Source organism: Poecile atricapillus, chromosome 1 (assembly GCF_030490865.1).
Source record: "Poecile atricapillus isolate bPoeAtr1 chromosome 1, bPoeAtr1.hap1, whole genome shotgun sequence".
Taxonomy (NCBI): Eukaryota; Metazoa; Chordata; class Aves; order Passeriformes; family Paridae; genus Poecile; species Poecile atricapillus.
The window spans coordinates 85,658,038-85,676,785 of NC_081249.1; the positions used below are offsets into that span (position 1 = coordinate 85,658,038).

Below are 18,748 nucleotides of genomic sequence, written 5' to 3' on the forward strand. Positions count from 1 at the left end.
AAACCTGGCTGGACACAATCCTGACCTGCTGTAGCTGCCCCTGCACCCCTCTGGGTAACAAACCTTTTCCTAATATCCAACCTAAACCTCGTGTCAGCACTTACTGGGGATGTAGCTTCCTTTCATACTTACTGGCTTCTTGTCATATGCTGAGGAATGTGACTTGTTAGCACCTTTGATTGATTGCCACCCATTATATCTGTTTATTAAAATGGAAAATAACATTTCACCTCAAAAATTTCATCATGTGCTCTCTCGGTTCCACATGACCTCATCCCATCCCAGCCAGCACAGCTGCTTGTGCCAAGTTTTGGTATGATTACCTTCCATTGTTTCACTGCCAAACTGTCCCTGTGCTTGTACGTAGTTGCTTTTGAAAGTAAACTGGAGTGACTCATTGCAATTGGTATTTTTCTTTAATTTGTTTTTTTCCATAACTGACAATGAACCCTCTTTTTGAAGTGTTGGGCAGGTGTCTGGGCACTTGCAAATACTTCATCAGCTGTGAAAGTGTAGTGAACGACTGTTGCGCTGCCTGTGGCTCCATCCTCACCTTCATCTCACGGCCGATCACCTGCCCTGCCAGGCACCACCTTGCTTGACATTGCTGTATGTGTAAACCCTCCCTCGAGCCTCTGTGTGCTCTGCACAGTCTAAACCTTGATATAAAGCCTTGACGATGATAATTATTTTTGCTGGCTTGCCATGATGGTTCATATTGCTCTCCAGTGAGTCATGATGAAGTCTTTCAAATACTCACTTGAAATCCATAAATTCTGTGATGAATCTTTCTGCTGCTTGATGGTTGCTTTGATGATAAGTGTTAGGGTCAAAACCTGGTCAACACATGGTCTTCCAACTGAAAACAAAAAGGGAGCTTATTAAAAAAAAAAGGGAAAGTGATTTTTTTACATGGGCAGATAAGGATAGGACAAGGGGGAAGAGTTTTAAACTAAAAGATGATAGAGTTAGATTAGATGTTAGGAAATTCTTTACTTGAGGCTGGTGAGGCACTGGCACAGGTTCCGTGGAGAAGCTGTGGATACCCAGATGGGGCAGTGTTTAGGGCCAGGTTGGATGAGGCTCTGAGCAACCTGGTCTAGTGGAAGGTGTCCCTGCCCATGTCGCAGAGTTGGAATTAGGTGGTCATTAAGATGCCTCCCAACCCAAGGCATTCTATGATCCTATGAAAAATCTGCCTTCATCTCTTGAGATTTGTCTGAAAGAAACTCCTGATAGAGCAGAAGATTGTTTCTCCCAGAAAGCACTGTGGTATCTCTTAACTTTTTTTTTACTTTTTTTTTTTTTACCTTTTTTTTTTTTACTCTTTTTTTTTAGGTATCTCAATCCCAGTTTATTGACTCTTGTGGCTTTTCCTCATCCCTGTGATTCTAAGAAAAGGGGATGGATTTGTGATTTTTATTTGAAGCCCATTGATGCTTTTACAGCTTTATTGTGGTTTTTAAATACCGTTCTATCTCCTCTTTGGCATCAACATAACTCCTTCTGAGCATCTGGGGTCCTGTTGGTTTTTCTGTTACGCTCCAGAAACTCACTTCCACCATTTCTTCTACCTCTAAGAAGAACTCAAGAGTACAGACTCAGAAATGCTTTGAGTTTCTTTGGCACAATGTTGGAAGGACCACCCTGTCCTCTGCCTGCCAGTAACATTTTTATGGAGATAAATCTATGCTGTCCAAGTCCTGGGCAAACAGAGCTTTGTGTACAAAAAAATCCACTCACATCTCAGTGGTGAGAACACATGCTACTGGTCTGGTGTCTTGTGGTGCCATCTGAAGGGAAGGCCAACCCTGTGTTCACAGAGCTGTATGACGCAGTGGCTTGTTCTACAGATAAAGTGGCTCAAAGAATTAGTGCTGCCATGACTGCACTCAGTCATCTTAGATAAGCTGAAATATTTGCTTTAATAAGGTTTATGAGTGATGAGGTGACACACAAATGGGTTTTCCCTGAGGGTGCATTGCTGCATGAGTGATCCCTGTGAAGTTCTCGGCTGTCTCCAGAGCAGTTGTGGTTGGGAGATTGGAGCAGGCCAGCTTCTAGTCTGGTCTGATCCCAGCAGTCCCTGCATTCCCATGGTCGTAGCCAAAAGCCATTATATCCTGGCTAGTTCTTCCCACCATCTCTGGAGAGAAATGGGTCTAATGTATTGTGTATTTGTCACCATTCCACTTTTCATCCCATAGATGAAGGATGAAGATGGATCTCACCCAGATCTGTCTCAGCAGCCAAATACACTAAGTTCAGACATGTGTCACATCAGTAATTAAAATCAAAAATTAAATAAATCCCATCCCTGTGAGGAAGGAGTGCTCAGAAGTTGCCCATATGGAGTCAGAGCAATCTGGGGAAATGCTGTCTTTGCATTATATACCAGTGGAGCAGGTGACAAGCCCAAAACAAACTCCCTTTCAAAGGCAGTGAAAATTCAGCATCTTCTTTTTCACTCCCTCTGGTATTCATTTTCATACTCTTTCAGTGCTGATTTTGATTCACACCTTTTCATTCTGAATTTGAATGAATTTCAGGAAAAAACAAGAATTGCACTTTCACATCTAAAAAGCACATGATGATGATTTTCAGTCAAAGAGCGGCAATCTGCCCCCCAAAAATTATCCACTCTGATGAGAATGAATTGAAATACCTTGACCTTCTCCCTTTTTACTTAAAATTCACTTTTATCCTCTGAAGTTTTCATGTAATTTCTGGCTTCAAATGATCCCTTGGCAAGCTCCTATTTTGATTAAATGGTGTTTTCCAGCTGGACGATGTCATAAGATTTCCAGCTGGCCCTAAGCCAAGTGCAAAGCACTGGGTGAACCACCGGGCAAGAAGATGTGGATTTTGCTCTGGCTGCTGGTTCCAGCTGTGGTGGGTGCAAGGCTGGGTGAGCTGCAAAGGGGGTGATGTCACCTGGTGCTTCTGGCTTTTAAGAATGGGCTCACCTACCACACTTGTGAGCTGGTCTGAGCAAGGAAGAGGAGGGTGAGGAAAGGCTGAGTAAGCCCAAGGGATGGTTCTCAACCCATGAGCAAGAATCAGAGCAGGGGTGGTTTGCTCTGGTCTTTGGATGCCAGTGCATGTTTTGTATCCGAGTCAGGCGATGAATGCCAAAATCCAAAACTGTAACCATGAAGGAGATTGTGATAAGTCTGCCCTACCCAAGTCTCCTGAGGACCTCAAGCTCTACATTACGCTCTCTTGCTCCACCAAACACAGCTCTACTGCTGCTGTGTGTTAAAAATAACCACAAAACCAGCCTGTCCTTTAGTGCACAGGGTTCAAACAGCAACATCCATGCTGGGAGTTTGCTCTGCTTCTCAGTGCAGAAATATCCAGTGGGCAGAGACTTGCTTGTGCATGACCAGATGTGCCGGTGAGATGGAGGGTGTCCAGGTGGAAACACTCATGCACAGGGAAGAGGAAGATCAGAATGTAAGATGGAACTGAACTGATGTTGACCAAAGTCTATCAGGATGTTAAGTCCAGTGGGAGTGAAGACTCCAGCCCAGCTGCATCTCAGCTCTTTCTTGGGGTGGTCCCACAGGGGCACAAGTCATGGTGGATGGGGAATTTGGGGACAGGGACACTACTGGGACTGACCCTAACACAAAATTGCTTGTGGGAGGAGCTGCCAGCCCCGCATTTCTGAGTGCAAATACCACTCCAAAGTATTGCACTGCTTTCAACCCACGCCAGTTCTTGCCTTCGGCACAAGCTGCTCTCCCCACTCCCTGCCAAACCAGTACAGATGTTATAACACCCACCAGAACCCAGATAATTACAAACAGAATCAAAAGACTGGTCAGAGTTGTTTCCTTTTAATTGCCTGAACTCTCAGCCATTCTCAAGTGAGATGATTCCCACTTTCTGACATTGAATTCAAAGACATTTTTGTGGGACACATTGCTAATACTCACTTTATGATTAGGAGAATGTCTAGAAGCCCCAGCCAGGATGAGCATCACACCATGCCTGCTGATGTAATGGTTACCACAGAGTGAAACAAGTGCAGGGAAGATGAGTACAGCAGCTGAGAAAACACTTTCCTGGGAAATTAGAGCTAATTTCTTACCAGCAGCTTTTCAGCCATGGCATTGCAAAGCTCAGCTCATTTTCAAATGGGTTTGGGGAGTGTTTTCAATGGGACAGAACCATGTCATCAGCTGGTGGGAGCAGGTCAGAGAAGGCTGCAGGTCCTTCACATCCTAGATCCTCATGGGAGTTAGTGCTTACCATGGAGAGATTGTGAGCGGCTGAGATAAGGGAAGCAGCAGCATTTCCTTTTGTAACAGAGGGAAGCCAGTAACACTTTCTCCCTGGTCTGTGCCTGTACAACCCTGAAGTAACAGGAGTGTGGCCCATGATGAGAAGCTTGGCTCTCTCAGACCAGTTGCAAACAGCCAGGTTTGAGTTTAACAGACAAGAGCTGATTGAGCATCAATGAAACCAGTTGTCATACGTGTGTGCCCTGGGGCCACTTAGAAAGCATCTGTGGGGAGGAGGACCAAGGAAACCTTCTCAGGATTTGCTCTACATAAGCCACATCATGTCTTCTCTTTTCCATCAGGATGCTTTGAGGTCCTCCTGGACGTGCAAGTGAATTTTGTCCTTGCATTTGTCATCGCTGACTGTTTGGGAAGGAGCTGACCAGCACAAGCCTGCCAGTCCTGATGGGATCAGGCTGTCTTCATGACTCTCCCCCCAGTCCCTGATGCAAAATTCCTTGTCTGCCATGCCCAGACATGAAAATTTCTATCTGACGTTATTCCAGTTCATTTCTGGTTGCTGTGGAGACCAATTTAAATGAAACTCTAGTATTTTGAAAGAGAATATGAGTCGAAGTCATTTACCATGCAAGGTCCCATGCTAATAGCATTAGCATATTATTTGATTATGGTGATGTGTAGGGAATAAATTCCAGGTCCTTTTGCCATCTTTGCATCTTAAAAGAAGAGGAAGAGAAAAACCTCTGGGCTTTAACTGGTACTCAAGACCTTTACTGTATGTGAACTCCCGATTTCTGAATGCATAAAGCTTTGGGGGTCACAGGCATTTTTAACCTCAGAGCAATGTGAATAGCTTTCTGCAAAGGACCTTTTCTTTCTCTGCTTCCACTGAGCACTGTTAATAGACTGTCTAATGGGCAGGACTCAGGTTTTTAATGATGGGCAGAAAAATCCAGGATGGCTTTTTGAGCTGTTTGCATTTTTCCTGAGTGCTGGTGTTGCAGAATCCATCAAGAGAGCGGCTGGGCTCTCCCATTCTTATCCTCCCATTGCTTATACAGTTTTTCATTTCTTGCATTTCATCCTCTAGTATCTTAAGAATGGCATTTCCTTCAGGATTTCTTCAGATGATCCCAGTATGTGGACAGGGTATGCCCATGCCCCTAAATAAAAAAAAAAGAAAGAACAAGGAAACAAACAAATAAACAAAAAACCACATGGAAATGCCTTGCAGATAAGCATGTTTTGAGAGAAAAAGCTGCAGAGATGAAAAAGGGAAGCTTTCTTCTAGCAAGAAAAAAATAAAACCTAGTCAATCTCCACCCCTGCAAGCATGTTTTCTGGAGCTGGGCTGGCTCTTGCTTGCATTGACTTCCAGGCTGTTTTGTGGGTGGTTCAGGGCCACAATATTGTGTCCATGAAGGCTAATGACTTCTTCTGTGTCCTCTCTGGATTTTTGCAGGGCTGAACACGGTGAGCTCACCTGAAGCTGTGTGAGAAATGTGAAGCTCTACTGCATCCACCTGTGCCCATCTTGACCCCTTACCCCTGCACCACAGCTCCCACCTCCCTTTTAACTCATCAGCTAAAATACCACTCACAGAGCAAAAATAACATTTATCTTACAAAGAGGAGAGAAAAACAGAGTCAAACTCCTGCAGTTAGGTCCCATGCATGAGTGCAAATGCACCCATGAAGAAAGGGACTCCGAGAGGAGAAATTTGGGGGTGCTCCCTTTTTCCAAGCACTGCCTTGGTGAGCAATGGTAATGCAGACACATAACAATGCTGCTGTTTTATTGACTCCCCGACAAACTGGGAGTTACAATGTTTCTTCCCCCAAGGTAAGGTGAGCTCGAAATAAATTACTTCTGTAAAGAGTTGGGAATGGCAGTTCTTCTTTAATACAAAGTGCAAATATTTGTGCCTCTTGTGCGCTGCCTTGAATAGAAATGGTCCTAAATCATGCATAAGTAAAGTGGGTTCACATTTTCTCCCAGTGAGAGTTTTTCTCTGCTCTCCTGGAACATTAAAGACCTCCGCTCCCACTGTCTATAAAAAGGGCTATAAAATTTAAAGCAAGCTGTTAAGAAGCCCTGTCAGTGATTAGACCAGGATTCATTCTTTCTCCTCCATCCCTGCCAAGTGAGGCGTGCACTCATGTTTGCTCAGGCAAGGAGAGGTTCCCACATACTTCCAGTGAATGATAAGATGATGAGGAAAATTTTGTTCAGGACCTAAAAGCAAGTTTTTCCTGGGCTAGGGGAAGTCAGTGGTGCACCAGCTTCTGGACTTTTTGGTGATATGTTGGACTGCAACACTCGGGTGAGATGGTTCTAATTACACTGTAAAAAGTGTAATTTCCAAGGGAAAACTGGGTTAGGAGGTGCCAAAATCATTAGTCATCATCATCATGATCATCATAAATAGTAATAACCAAGTATAATAACCAATAATAATATACATTGCAATCCTCTGAAACAGGATGCCAGAGCTTCATGTCACACAGTAAGAGAACTGGTTTGATCCTGGGACATCATGAGTCTGCCTCTGGGGGAAAAAAATCCCTTTTCTCATATAAATGTGTCCTCTCTTTCTATAGCTCTTCATTTTCAACAGCTTCAAGTCTGTCCTGCAGCACTGGTCTCCACAGACTGCTTGTACCTCCAGACAGACTTGCTAAGGATGCCCCTGGCATCTGCCACAATCACATGTGCCACCCACAGACAGAAAGCAGCTAATTCTACACATCCCCATTGACTTGGTTTTGCCATCTTATATACTTCCCCTGACAAAGGCAAGAATACCTACCTTGAGACCACTTTGTGGATTTTACAGTTAAACCACATCATCTTGGCCCTTTTCCTCTGTTCCAGCCTTTTCTTTATCCCATTCAATCAGATGGGTTTTGCATCCCCTCAGCAGATTGGTTTTGCAATATCAGAAATGATGATCCATGAAGCAGAGTGAGATGAGGTTAGTTCCGTGCAGCAAGTGAGGCCCAGCCCAGCCCATGCTGCCCCCCTGGGACTGTCCTTCACCCCTAGCTGTGGGTCACTGTCCCACTCCAGGGCTCTCAGATAAGGGTGTCCCATGTGGGATGCTCAAGGGCACACGTAAGCCATGTTTGTGAGCATCCACCTTCATCTGCTTTTATCTCCAAGCACTGATGCCCTTATAACAAAAATAAATAGGTGCACACCAGGCATCCCAGTCTGGCCAAATGTTCCAAGTATTGACACAAGTGTTGAGCTCCACGATCAAGTGGCAGATTTGCACTTCAGATGGTAACTGCCTTGTCCAGGACATGCTGATATGAAACAGAAATGGGTTGCTGTCACCAAGGGGTATTTCCCAGGGCAGGAATGGGATTTGGGGCACAGCCTCATCTTGCAGAAGCAAACCTGTGTTTTCCAGGGAGAGGTATTGCATTGTTTCTGTTGCAGTCTGTCTCACTTCTGCCCATTTGTCCTTCAAAGAATTTATTACTGTTACAATAAGTGAGATATATAATGCTTTGAGGTCAGGACTTGGTTCCTTTACCTTTCTTCTCACTCACTCACTCTCCAGTACTGTGACTTTTTTCCCCCATTTCCCATTCTTCTCCAAAGCAAATGCTCTCTTACTTTGCCACTATTCTTCAGTTGTTTCATACAAATGCAAGCACAGCACTGACACTAATGGAGAAAGACGATGCTATTTATTATGCTATTGTCATCTTTTTCTCACTGTCTCTCCCATAACTCTTTCTTGGATAATTCTCCCTATCCTCTGTCAAATGCTTAAATAATTGTGAGATTTCACTGTTCTCCATAGAGAAAACCTAAGGAAACTAGCATAGGCTAAGTATCATTTAGATGACTGAAATTGTACAACAGAAACCATGCCCTCAGCCCTCTGTGCAGCAGATCCTTGTCTGCAAAGGAGTGATGCTCCTCCTTTCCCTTGGCCAGTCTGTCCTGACCAGCTTCCCAAAGCAAATGGAAATGAGCGTCACAAACTGGAAAGTAAAAGCTCAAAAGCCCTGTGTCACTGTTGTCTCTCTCCTCTTCAGCAGTTGGGATGAGGCTGTGCCCTGTCCTTGCTTCTGGGAAGCTCAGCTGCCCCTGCTCGGCACCCAAAATTCAGGCAGTGATAAGAACTTGGGGTGCCTGTGGTCATGCACACAGCTCTCTGTTTTGAAGGAGAGGGGAAATTATCCAGATCAGATGCTGTGTCCCACTAACCTTCTGGAGAAAACCTTCAGTGATCTGCCAAGGCATCCTTAGACTGATAACAGCTTTCCCAAGTGCCAACCAACTTGGAGGCAATAGGAAAAGCTTAGTAAATAAACCTTGCTCGATGCCATGCTCATCCTCATGGCATCCCAGGGCCTCTTGGCAGCACTGTGGTGTGTTGACTCATCCAGTGGACATGTTGTTTGTTCTCTTCCTGCCAAGAGAAGCATGTGGATGGCTTGTTTTGGTAGGGTTGTTTGTCTTGTTTAAATTATTTCTTGGTATTTGTGCTTGAGGAGAGAGCTGGCAGCAAAAGTGGGGATGCAGGGAGATTCCCATGAAGAAAATTCCCCCTCTTTTTGCTCATAAATGATGGAACTGCTCCAAAAAGTGAGGAAGACGATGGTGCATGACCATGATCTACTCTATGCCCTCTAGGGATTATTTCTAGTAGATTTCTACTATTCCCTCAATAAAGAGTCATTTGCCACAAGTTTTAAGTGGCACAAAGTCAGCAGTGTGGTCCATGGTACTTCGTGGCCAGAGCAGATCTGAGGAGCTCTTGTCTGTGGAGCTCTTGGACCAGCCCATGCCAGTTTGGTGTTGGGGATCATAGGAATTTTGTGCCACTCAGAGATGCCAAGCAAGCCTGGCACCTTTGCTGCTATCAACAGGAGCTCAGGAATTTATCCACAGTATCATTTGAAGATAGAGGGAGTTGCAGTCCCAGCCTCTGCCTTCAAGCAGGGAAAGCTGATGTTGTGGCTCTGGTGGAAAAGGACATTCAGAGCAACAGTTTCCAAAGGAGGCTGAGTTATTATTTTGCTCAGATAAGCCCAGGAATACTGTGTGGAGCTATGTGCACACAGCAATAGTCGAGTGCTCTGAGCAAGGGAATTCAGAACTGTCAACAAGGAGGGAATTACCGCTTTGGGGGATTGAAAACATTCATAAAAAATTCCTGGCTCCCAGCCTAGTCCATCCCATTGCTGGCTGTGCTCACAGTTGTGGATTTTTGCTTTGAGGATGGATTTCCAAGTTTTTTTCCCCACTTTGCTGTAACACATGGACAAAAAGGTGTATCTTAACCTGGACTAGCAAGTTCCAAAAGCCTTCAGCCAAAGGCCACTGACACCGTGGGGTTTTGCAGGGCTGTGCTGGTTTTTCCCCACAGAGCTGCTGGCTTCTTGCAGGGGCCAGTGCAACAGCTGTAGCCTGAGCCCAGCAAGATGTATGTGTATAAATCGTGCTGCTGACATTGGATTTTAGCTTGTGGCCGCCCAACAGTGCCTTTTCCAGACCGTGAGAGTCCAATTCCCCAAACTCAGAGGAGAGCTGGCCAGGAAACGTGGGGTTAAGATGACACTTCCCACATGGCCCCACTACATAACTTTAACTCTGTCCCCCCGGGAATGGCAGTAGGAACTGCACAAGATCTTATCCCTTCTTGGCTGTACTTGACACATTCCCTCAACATAAACTCAAAATATCAACATCAAGCCAGAGGATTAGAGGGTTACGTCTACATTGTTAAATGAAGGAGGGCCCTGGGTTTATCCATAGCCCAAAGGTGGATGGCCATGAGGGATTGAAAATCATCATTCTTTTTGGCTTGTGGAGAGACTGAGTTGAGTATCTTTGGTCATGATGCAGGTGGGACCTATGCCTAGAGGCATCCAGGTGGGATCCCATGGGGATTGTTCACTAAGAGCTCTGCGTGGATTTGGGAAAGGAGTGTTTGTCCTCATTGCTTGGCAGCTGGGTGCTGCAGCATGGCAAGTTAAAATGTCTTTGGGATCTCTGGCTCGTATTCATCCTCTATGCCTTACCCTCATGGGGTCTGCATTTCAAGTTCACATGGTGTCCTGATTTTTCCCTTAACATGTGCTAGTCTGCAGATACTGTTTTCCTGCCATGATTTCCTTTCTTGCCTCCTCTCCTGCCCTCCAGCAGGACCTGCTGTCAATGTATGATCTGGACACATGAGCTGTTCTTTATTCTAGTACCAAAAAACTCTACAACATAAAAAATCCAGACCAATCTTGGCAGTCTCCTTCAACAGGATTTATCTTCCCAGCACTTGCAATACCCTCCCAGCCCTGCAAAGCAATCCATCTCTCACCTTCTATTATGGAGTTCATCTCACAGACCTAATGGAGTACGTGAGTCCTGAATTGGCTCCCACTAATGCTCTTGGTGGCTGGGTCGCTGTGGGAAGCAAGCTGGGAATTCATTTTGAAAATCAATGAGGATGCCAATAGAGTGGCTTTCCCCAGGGAAGTGACATGCTTTTACCAGGCATTGCCTCCTGCCCCCCTTCATCCCCCATTTTCATTTATATGTTTGGAGTAACCGTAGAGTAACTCATCCTAATTTCAACGAGTGCATCTTTTGCGCTGTGTTCTCCGGTTTCCTCAAATCAGACTGATTTTTGGGGAAAGATTAAGGTCTCCTGGCAGTGCAGAATGCCAGGGCTCCCTGAAGTGTTGCAATTTGGAGTTGCTGTGCCCTGGGGTGTTGCTGGGGACTGTCTCCTCTGTGCAGCTCCATCTCTCCCTCAGGCTGTGTTAGCACAAATAAATCAGTGTTATTTCTAACTCCTGCGTGTATTTTGCCTTGCCATGACATTTTGATGCAATGGCAAGTGCAGAGCCTGCAGGGATAGTGTGAGAGGACAGCTCAGAGGGACCCCAGCGCAGTCCAGTTCATAGTTGTCCCCAGAGGTGACCTTCATGCTGGGATGGGAGCACACCACCAAACTGTCATCCTCACCATGCCCAAAGAGTCCTGGCCAAAGCACGGCGCCATGGGCAATTCTTGCTGGTTATTCAGGAGGTGGCAAGATGGGGTTCCTGAGAGGCACTTCGGGTGCAGCACCCCTATTTTTGATGGCATTGTGGATTTGGGGTCTCTCATCCTGGCTGATCTCAAAGCACTCAATTTGGAATTTTCATAGCTCTCAAGATTCCTTTTCCAATGGGGATCATTCTGCACTGCTGTGGGATAAATATTTAATAGGAATGAGGGTCAAGACACTGTTTTGTCCGAGGACACTGAGATGGCCATTTACGCCCATGAAGAGCCCCAGGGGATTTTTAATGCCCATGCAAAAAAGACGGGAATCAGAGTTTTAAGCTGTCATCCCCCACCATTAATGTCAGTGTTAAATATCGATCCTTTCTGTGTTTAGCACAAACCAAACAACGCAGTCAAGCCAAGCTCTTTGGCTTTTATTAATGTATTTTTTGTGCACCACGTGAAGTTCGCAGCAGCACCAGGGGGAAAATGTAACAGCAGTGAATGAGCAGCAGACAGATTGATTTTGTTTCTTGACATGATTCAGAAGTTGGTGAAAATTCATCCTATGTGGATCTTTTCCTTTTCCAAGCCATGACAGCCACTTTATAGAGCACTTGTTTCTCTGTAACGTAAAGGAATCAGGTGCAAAATTTCTGGTAGGATCTGGAATTTGAGGAAAGGAGTAGAAAAAAAGAGGTTGGTAATCCATAAAAAGTCACTCATCCTTTTGTTGGAGCATGGATACCTGAAGTCAGATTTGAAGAGCCAGTGAACGTGGTGTCAAGGAAACCTGAGATCAATCCCAAAATTAGTGGTGGCTAGAAAATGCGTGGATTTCTCCTTTTTGTTGGGGTTTAGGTTTTTTGTGTGTTTTGTATCAGCACCAGATAAATGTAAATCACACTTATTATATGAAGTGTGACTTCTGCAAACCACAGTGAGTGGAGTGGTTTTCACATGTCAGGAGTGCATGGATGGGCTTCTGTGTGGTCTTCTGCAACCAGAGATGTGGCAGCATTTCCAAAATATTCTGCAGGTTGTGGGTTCTCTGGGTGTTTTGGTTTGGTTTTGGCTTTTTTGGTTTTGGTTTTTTTTTTTTTTTAGTGGGAATTTACAGCTTGGCTGTAAAAATTCATCTGTGGTTTGAATTCATGAAGCACATTTATAAGAGGGCTGGAGTAGCTGGGTGATTATTCCTGACCTCTGGGATATTCTCCATTGAAATTAATATTTTAAGGTCTGTTTCTCCTTGAGCAGGGGAGTAGGCACTAAGCGTCATGCCTTGGGTCTGCATCCCTTTTTATTCACAGAAAACAGCAGCAACTCTCTTGTGGTCACAAAATCAATACAGAATTTGGAAACATGAGAATATTTTTCATCTTTGCTGTCATTATGTCCATCCAGATTCCCACCCCATTCCTCAGTTAACCCAAGTGTAAAGGGATAGCAGTGATGCCCTTACACAGAGGGTTGGAGGTGACTTTAATCAAATCTCACTGCGGTGTGAAAGCTCCTCTCTTTTAAATCAGGTTTTAACAACCAACTGAGCGCCCCATGAAATGGGTTGACATCCTGCAGACATCCCAGCAAGCCACTATTTTGTCACTATGTGACAAAATATTATAAAATTATGAAATATGATTTATGATAAAATATGCTATTTTTTCTTTCCATACATAGCACCTATAGTTGCATGTGCTCTGACTAAAGCTGAGAGAACCACTTGGAGCCATTAGCAAACTGACCTCTCTAAATGCCAGAGCATTTACATAAGGAAAACCCTGGGAAGATGGATGTGGGGTAGCTACATCTCCCACTCACAGGTGTGTTTTTTTCCTGCACAGACACCCTGAGGAGCATCGCCTCCATGAACCACGCCCCGCGCTCCTCCCCAGCAGAGCTCAGCAGTGCCAGCCACCACCTGCTGCGAGAGCGCAAGTCCTCAGCGCCGTCCCACTCCAGCCAGCCCACCCTGTTCACCTTCGACTCACCTGCCAGCCACCTCCAGAGCACCCTGTCTGCCAGTGCCCCCCAGGACTACCTTTTCCTCCACCAGTGTATGAGCAGAAAGTCAGAAAACGCAAGGTATTGTAGCCCGCCCACTCGGGAACAGCTGAGGGAAGGGCTGGGTGGGAGTGGCTCAACCCACCTCCATCCTTGGAGGTCTGCAAAACCCATCTGGAGAAAGTCCTGAATGAGTGTCTCATCTCATCGTGGTTGGGAGAAGGTCAGGGTGGTGACCTTACAAGCTCCCAGCTTTCCTGGCTTTTCTGGTGGTGTTAAAAACTGGCTGAATGGCCAGACCCAGAGGACGGTGGTCAGTGGCATGAAGTCTAGTTGGAGGCGACCAGTCACTAGCAGTACCCCAGGGGTCAGTATGGGATCTGGTTCAAAGGGACATGAAGTTGTTGAAGGGCCTGGAGCATCTCTCTTAAATGGTATGGCTGAGAGAGCTGGAGCTGTTCAGCTGACACATGAGAAGTCTCAGAGGGACCTCCCCTGCAGGGAGGGTGCAGAGGGGTCAGAGCCAGGCTCTTGTCGTGATTCCCAGTGCCACAGACCAGAGGCCATGGGCACAAACTGAAACACAGGAGAGCCCATCTGAACATCAGGAAACATTTTTTTCACTGTGAGTGTGACTGAACACAAGCACAGGTAACCCAGAGAAGTTTAGGAGTCTTCCTCCTTGAAGATACTTAGAAGTTGTCTGGGCACAGTCCTGCCACAGCTTTAGGTTGCCCTGCTTGAGCAGGGGTTTAGACCAGATGACTTCTACAGGTCCCTTCCAACCTCAACCACTTTGTGATCCTCCAGGCAGGGCCCTAATTCCTGCCTTTAAGCAGAAAAAGGACAAAGGGATGGGCAGGGTTTGCACCACTCTGCCATTCACCCCTTCCAGAGCTCACTGGGCTTCGTGGCAGCTGGTGGTGCACGGCGTGGGATTTCTGAGCCAGTGACAACTCCCTGCCTCCAGACCCAGCCAGTTGCCTTAAATAGCAAGGAGATTTTTTGACGTGAAGAGTTTTGGCTCACAGGAGCGGGCGAGGAGGGAGGGAGGGAGACACAGTCGGAACCCAGCTGGTGTGGAGTGAGAGCAGAGCTCGGGCTGCAGCCTCCGCTGGGCTTTCCTGCTGCAGCTGACTTTCCCTACTTGGAAAACATCAACAGAAAAGGGCTCAGAAAAATTAACTTCAGATGGAATTAATGGAACAGTGTTTTAAAAAAATGGTCCTCTCACACTCCAGCTGTGAGGATACCTGGAAGCCACCCTCTGAGAACTTGAGCAGGGCTGGGACCTGGAGGAGAAGAGAGCAAACACCAATGCTTTGGTGAGCAGAAGCAAACTGGCCAGTGGTAGCTTCTGCAGCTGGGCCAGAAATAATCATCTGATCAATGCCCAGTGCATGGGGCCAGGCTGCAGGACTGCTGGGAATCCCTGCCCTTTCTGCTCTGGAGCTCTTACTTTACTCATCCATAAAATGAGGGTAATAGTAGCTAATTGGCAGGCAGTGCAGAATAATTAACCCATGAGATGTTTCAAGTCCTCGACCGAAAATACTCTGGCAGAACCCAAACCACTGAGGTCCAAAGGTGGCAGGGATTCATTTGTCTTATCGCAGCATCGCTTGCTTTTTCCCCTAAATAAGCCCTATTTCTGAGCGCCATCTCGTGCTGGCTTCATGAAACAGAGTCCCTGTTGTCACTGCAGAGCATCAACCACACCAGAGCAGTGTAAACCTGCGTACAGCTTTTTCCGTAGGATTGGCACTTTCCCAGTGATTTGCCATGGCTGGAAACTGTCCCCATAACCATTTCACTTTCTCACACCACAATGATTGATACAGGGCAGAGCTTTCGTCTGTGGGCAGGGTTTTTAGATGGGGCTGGCTGAGCCCTTTCTGACTGGGAGAGTGTGGTCCCCAAAAGACTGACCCAGGTAAGGGATAAAATAGGGATAAAGCAGGCATAAAACAGGAGATGAGGTACCTTGAGGGGAATCAGCAGAGGAGCAGTGGCTAGCCAGCAGTTGTTAGAGGCCTGAGATCTCTGTGCTCAAGCCCCTGCTCTGGCAAGTGTCCCCAGGCATGACCATGTGTAAATCGAGGAATCATTACTAAGGCATGGATCTAGTGACCACACTGCCCTGCTCACCCTGGAGGACTCAAGGGCTTTTACAAATCTGAAATTACCCCTGAGGTTCATTCCTCCCTCCATGCATGTCAGGGCTGCAAACCCCAGATCCCAGCTGGGGACTTCTATTACCTCCCCAGTGCTTGTCCTGCAAGAGGGCAGGATGATGACATGGCTGGAAACTTTGAAATAATCCCCATCAGGAATTTTCTGCAGGCCTTCTCAAACACATTTGCCAGGCAGAGGTGAGATGAAGTCTCCCTCCTCTACTGCAGATGGGTGGTCAAGGCACGATGGCAATGATGGCAAATTGGCACTTTGCAGCTGTGCCCTGGGATGTTGCCAGCTGGTCTGCAAATTGCCCTTTTGGAGCAATTTATATCTGGACAAAAGGCTCATTCTTGCCTATGGCCCTGGAGTGCATGTACCTCTCACTTATGACAGAGTCATTTTGATGGTGTTTCAGGATTAAGTGGCTTGTGGGCATGGTTGGAGGGGTCTGAGGTGTTCCCATTGCTCTGGGGTTGGGCAGTGCAGGTCAGTAAGGTGATAAACTGAGGGAGCAGAGCTCTCTGCACCCAGAACCAGCTCTCCCCCCACTTCAGCCCCTTTCTCCCCTCTCTCTGCAGGAGTGCCAGCTTCTCCCAAGCCACAAGGTCTGCCTTCTTTATGCGGAGTGACACGGCAGTCCAGAAGCTCTCGCAGGGCAACGGGCACTGCATGAACGGCGTTGGTGGGCAGCTCCACGGCTTTTACAGCCTGCCAAAACCCAGCCGGCACAACTCGGAGTTCAGGGACAGTGCCTACGACCTCCCACGCTCCTTTGGCTCCTACACCCACCCCAAGTCGAGCCTCACCAGCTCCGAAACTGATAATGAGGAGGTCTACACCTACAAGACTCCCAACAACACCCTATGCAAGGAGTTTGGGGAGCTCTCCACGGACTCCTATGACATCCCTGCCACCCCACTTTCCATCTACCAGATCCCCAGGACATTTACACTGGACAAGAACCACAATGCTCTGGCCGTGGCCGCCAGCGACTCACCCGCTGCACCACCCCCACGGCCCCCGAAACCTGGGCAGACAGAGCCACGGTGGGGCAGTCCACCCCAGCGGCCCCAGCCTGGTGAAAATTTAGGTCTCACCCCCATGGCAGCCACCATTCCCCGGAGAAACACGCTGCCAGCAGTGGAGAACAGCAGACTGCACCGAGGTGAATTTGGCAGGGGGGGACCTGGGGGCGTCTTTGTGGTATCCAGCAGCCTTGGGTGGATCAGTCCCACTGGATTGTGGTAGGGCTGGGGTGCAGGTGGCATCAACCAGGGGGTTAAACACAGAGAAGCTATCCCCAGCCAGGATCTGGCCCTGTTTTTTGCATTCAGCAGGCATGGAGAGGCATCTGCAGAGTTCTGCCCACCAGAGCTGCTCAGCTGGCTCTTGGCTGTGTTGTACCTGGAACCAAAACCCCAAACGTGCTTGCTTATGCAGCCCTTCACCAGATTTTTGTTATTTCGGCCATTTTTAGCTTATCTTTACTTCAGTTCATAACCAGATTTATCAGAACATACTTCAGCCTGGAGCTGCCTTGGTTTTGCGTATTTCCACAACCCAACATGCCCAGTGCAGCAGAGCCACAAGTGCCACTGGCCATGGGTGGGCTGTAGGCGTGTATGCCCTTTCCAAACCTTGTGCCTAGGATGAGATAGTTGCAAAGTAACTTAGAAAAAGTGGCTGGAGAGAAAATACACTGTAAATTGTACACACAGCTCTCTCAAATGCTGCTCCCATCTACCCCTACCTAAATGCCCACACTTAGGCTGAGATCAGATCCACGCTCAGCAGGACAGACTGGTCTAAGAGCTTAGCACCCATCCTCCTCTTACTGGAGGCTGCCAGCCTTTACATTTACTGAGTAAGCTCTAACAGAGCTCCCCCTTAACCCACTTTTGTCACCATGATCTGCCTTATCTGACACCTTTACCCCTGGGATTTTGCAGGGCTTCGACAGAACAGGGTTAGGTCTGCATGGCAGATTGTGCAGTTGTGCTGATGCATCAGGGAGATGCTAATTGGGAAGGAGCATAACAGAGAGCCTGTAACAAGCTAAAGATCACATCTTCTCATCAGCATCTCAGTCAACAAGATCAGATACTGCCCTACCCGTGCCTGGGTTTTGTTTTCAGGGACCCTTTTTAATTAGCAGTTGAGATGAGACACGTGCATTTGTGGTTGTGTTGCAGCTTCTTCCTGTGAGACGTACGAGTACCCCCAGCACGGGGGCAGCAGCGCTGTGCAGTCAGTCGAGTCCATGAACGATGGCTACAACTCCTACCTGGTGAGTTAGCCTTGGTGTGGGCCACCACGCTACAGGCGCCACTTGCACCTTACAGATTCAGAGACAGGCTGGTTCCAAGGTGGCCCTCACAGCCCGGTCCTGCAGAGCTGAGTCAAGAAGGGGTCTAATTAGTGGTTCCAGTTTAAAGACGATGACATGCAGAAAACAGATGGAGTGGCCACCACCTAACCCAGGTGGTGCAGAGCTTTGCTTCCACACAGTGTATCTGCCTGCAGCTTTGGCCCAAAAAACAAACTACCCAAGAGTTTGCCTTCTTCCTGAAAGCCTGGGATGTCGCTGAGCTAAATTTTGACATGTTGCCAGAACAGCCTCTTTTGTGCACTTTCTAAGATTTCCTGAGCTGGAGATGACATTAAAACAGCCTTTCATACTGCATTTTAGTCATGGACAGAGACTAGGGAAGAAAGACTTTCCAGGTTAAGCATGCTTCTCCAGTTCACTGTGATCATAAGAAGATGCTCAGGTCTGGGTGATAAAGACCTTTCTGAAAACTCGGGATGTCGCAATGTCCTGGAAACAAAGGAGGTAGAGCCTCTCAGTGCAAACTGATGGGCGAGGAGGCAACAGATCATTCCTTCCCTCTGTGTTTAGATTACAGATTGAGTCTCCCCTCAGGTGTTGTTTGGTTATGATGAAATGAAGGGTTTGTAGTGGACGGCGTTGAGTAGTGCCTGATGCTCACAGCACATCCTCCCACTTGTCCCCCAGCAGGCCAAGGCAGCGGTGGCCCGCTCCCACAGCACCGACTCAGAGGACAACTACGTCCCCATGAACCCTGGTTCCTCGCCCCTAATCCACGCTGAGAAAGCCAACGACAATGCCCAAAATCTCTACATCCCCATGAGCCCTGGGCCGCATCACTTTGACCTGGTGGGGTTGTCCTCAGCCACCCTTCCCGTGCATAAAGGAGGAGCCGTGGCCCAGTGCCACAGACGGCTGAGCGAAATCCAGCCCCCACCAGTCAACCGCAACCTCAAACCCGACCGAAAAGGT

At 47.3% G+C, this 18,748-nt stretch overlaps 1 protein-coding gene across 3 annotated transcripts in view; it reads left to right on the plus strand.

Moving 5' to 3' along the window:
• Window positions 1-18,748, plus strand: part of GAB2 (GRB2 associated binding protein 2) — a 93,968-nt gene that overhangs the window by 63,347 nt on the left and 11,873 nt on the right. For 2 of the 3 annotated variants that reach the window (XR_009280657.1, XM_058864086.1), the window contains exons 3-6: window positions 13,110-13,350; window positions 16,026-16,612; window positions 17,640-17,734; window positions 18,464-18,746. Coding sequence is in view for 2 of the 3 variants with exons in the window: in XM_058864086.1 (XP_058720069.1) it covers window positions 13,110-13,350; window positions 16,026-16,612; window positions 17,640-17,734; window positions 18,464-18,746 (1,206 nt within the window). In the remaining variant the exon portion in view is untranslated. The remainder of the gene's footprint in view (window positions 1-13,109; window positions 13,351-16,025; window positions 16,613-17,639; window positions 17,735-18,463; window positions 18,747-18,748) is intronic. The other variant, XM_058864089.1, reaches the window with a different exon arrangement.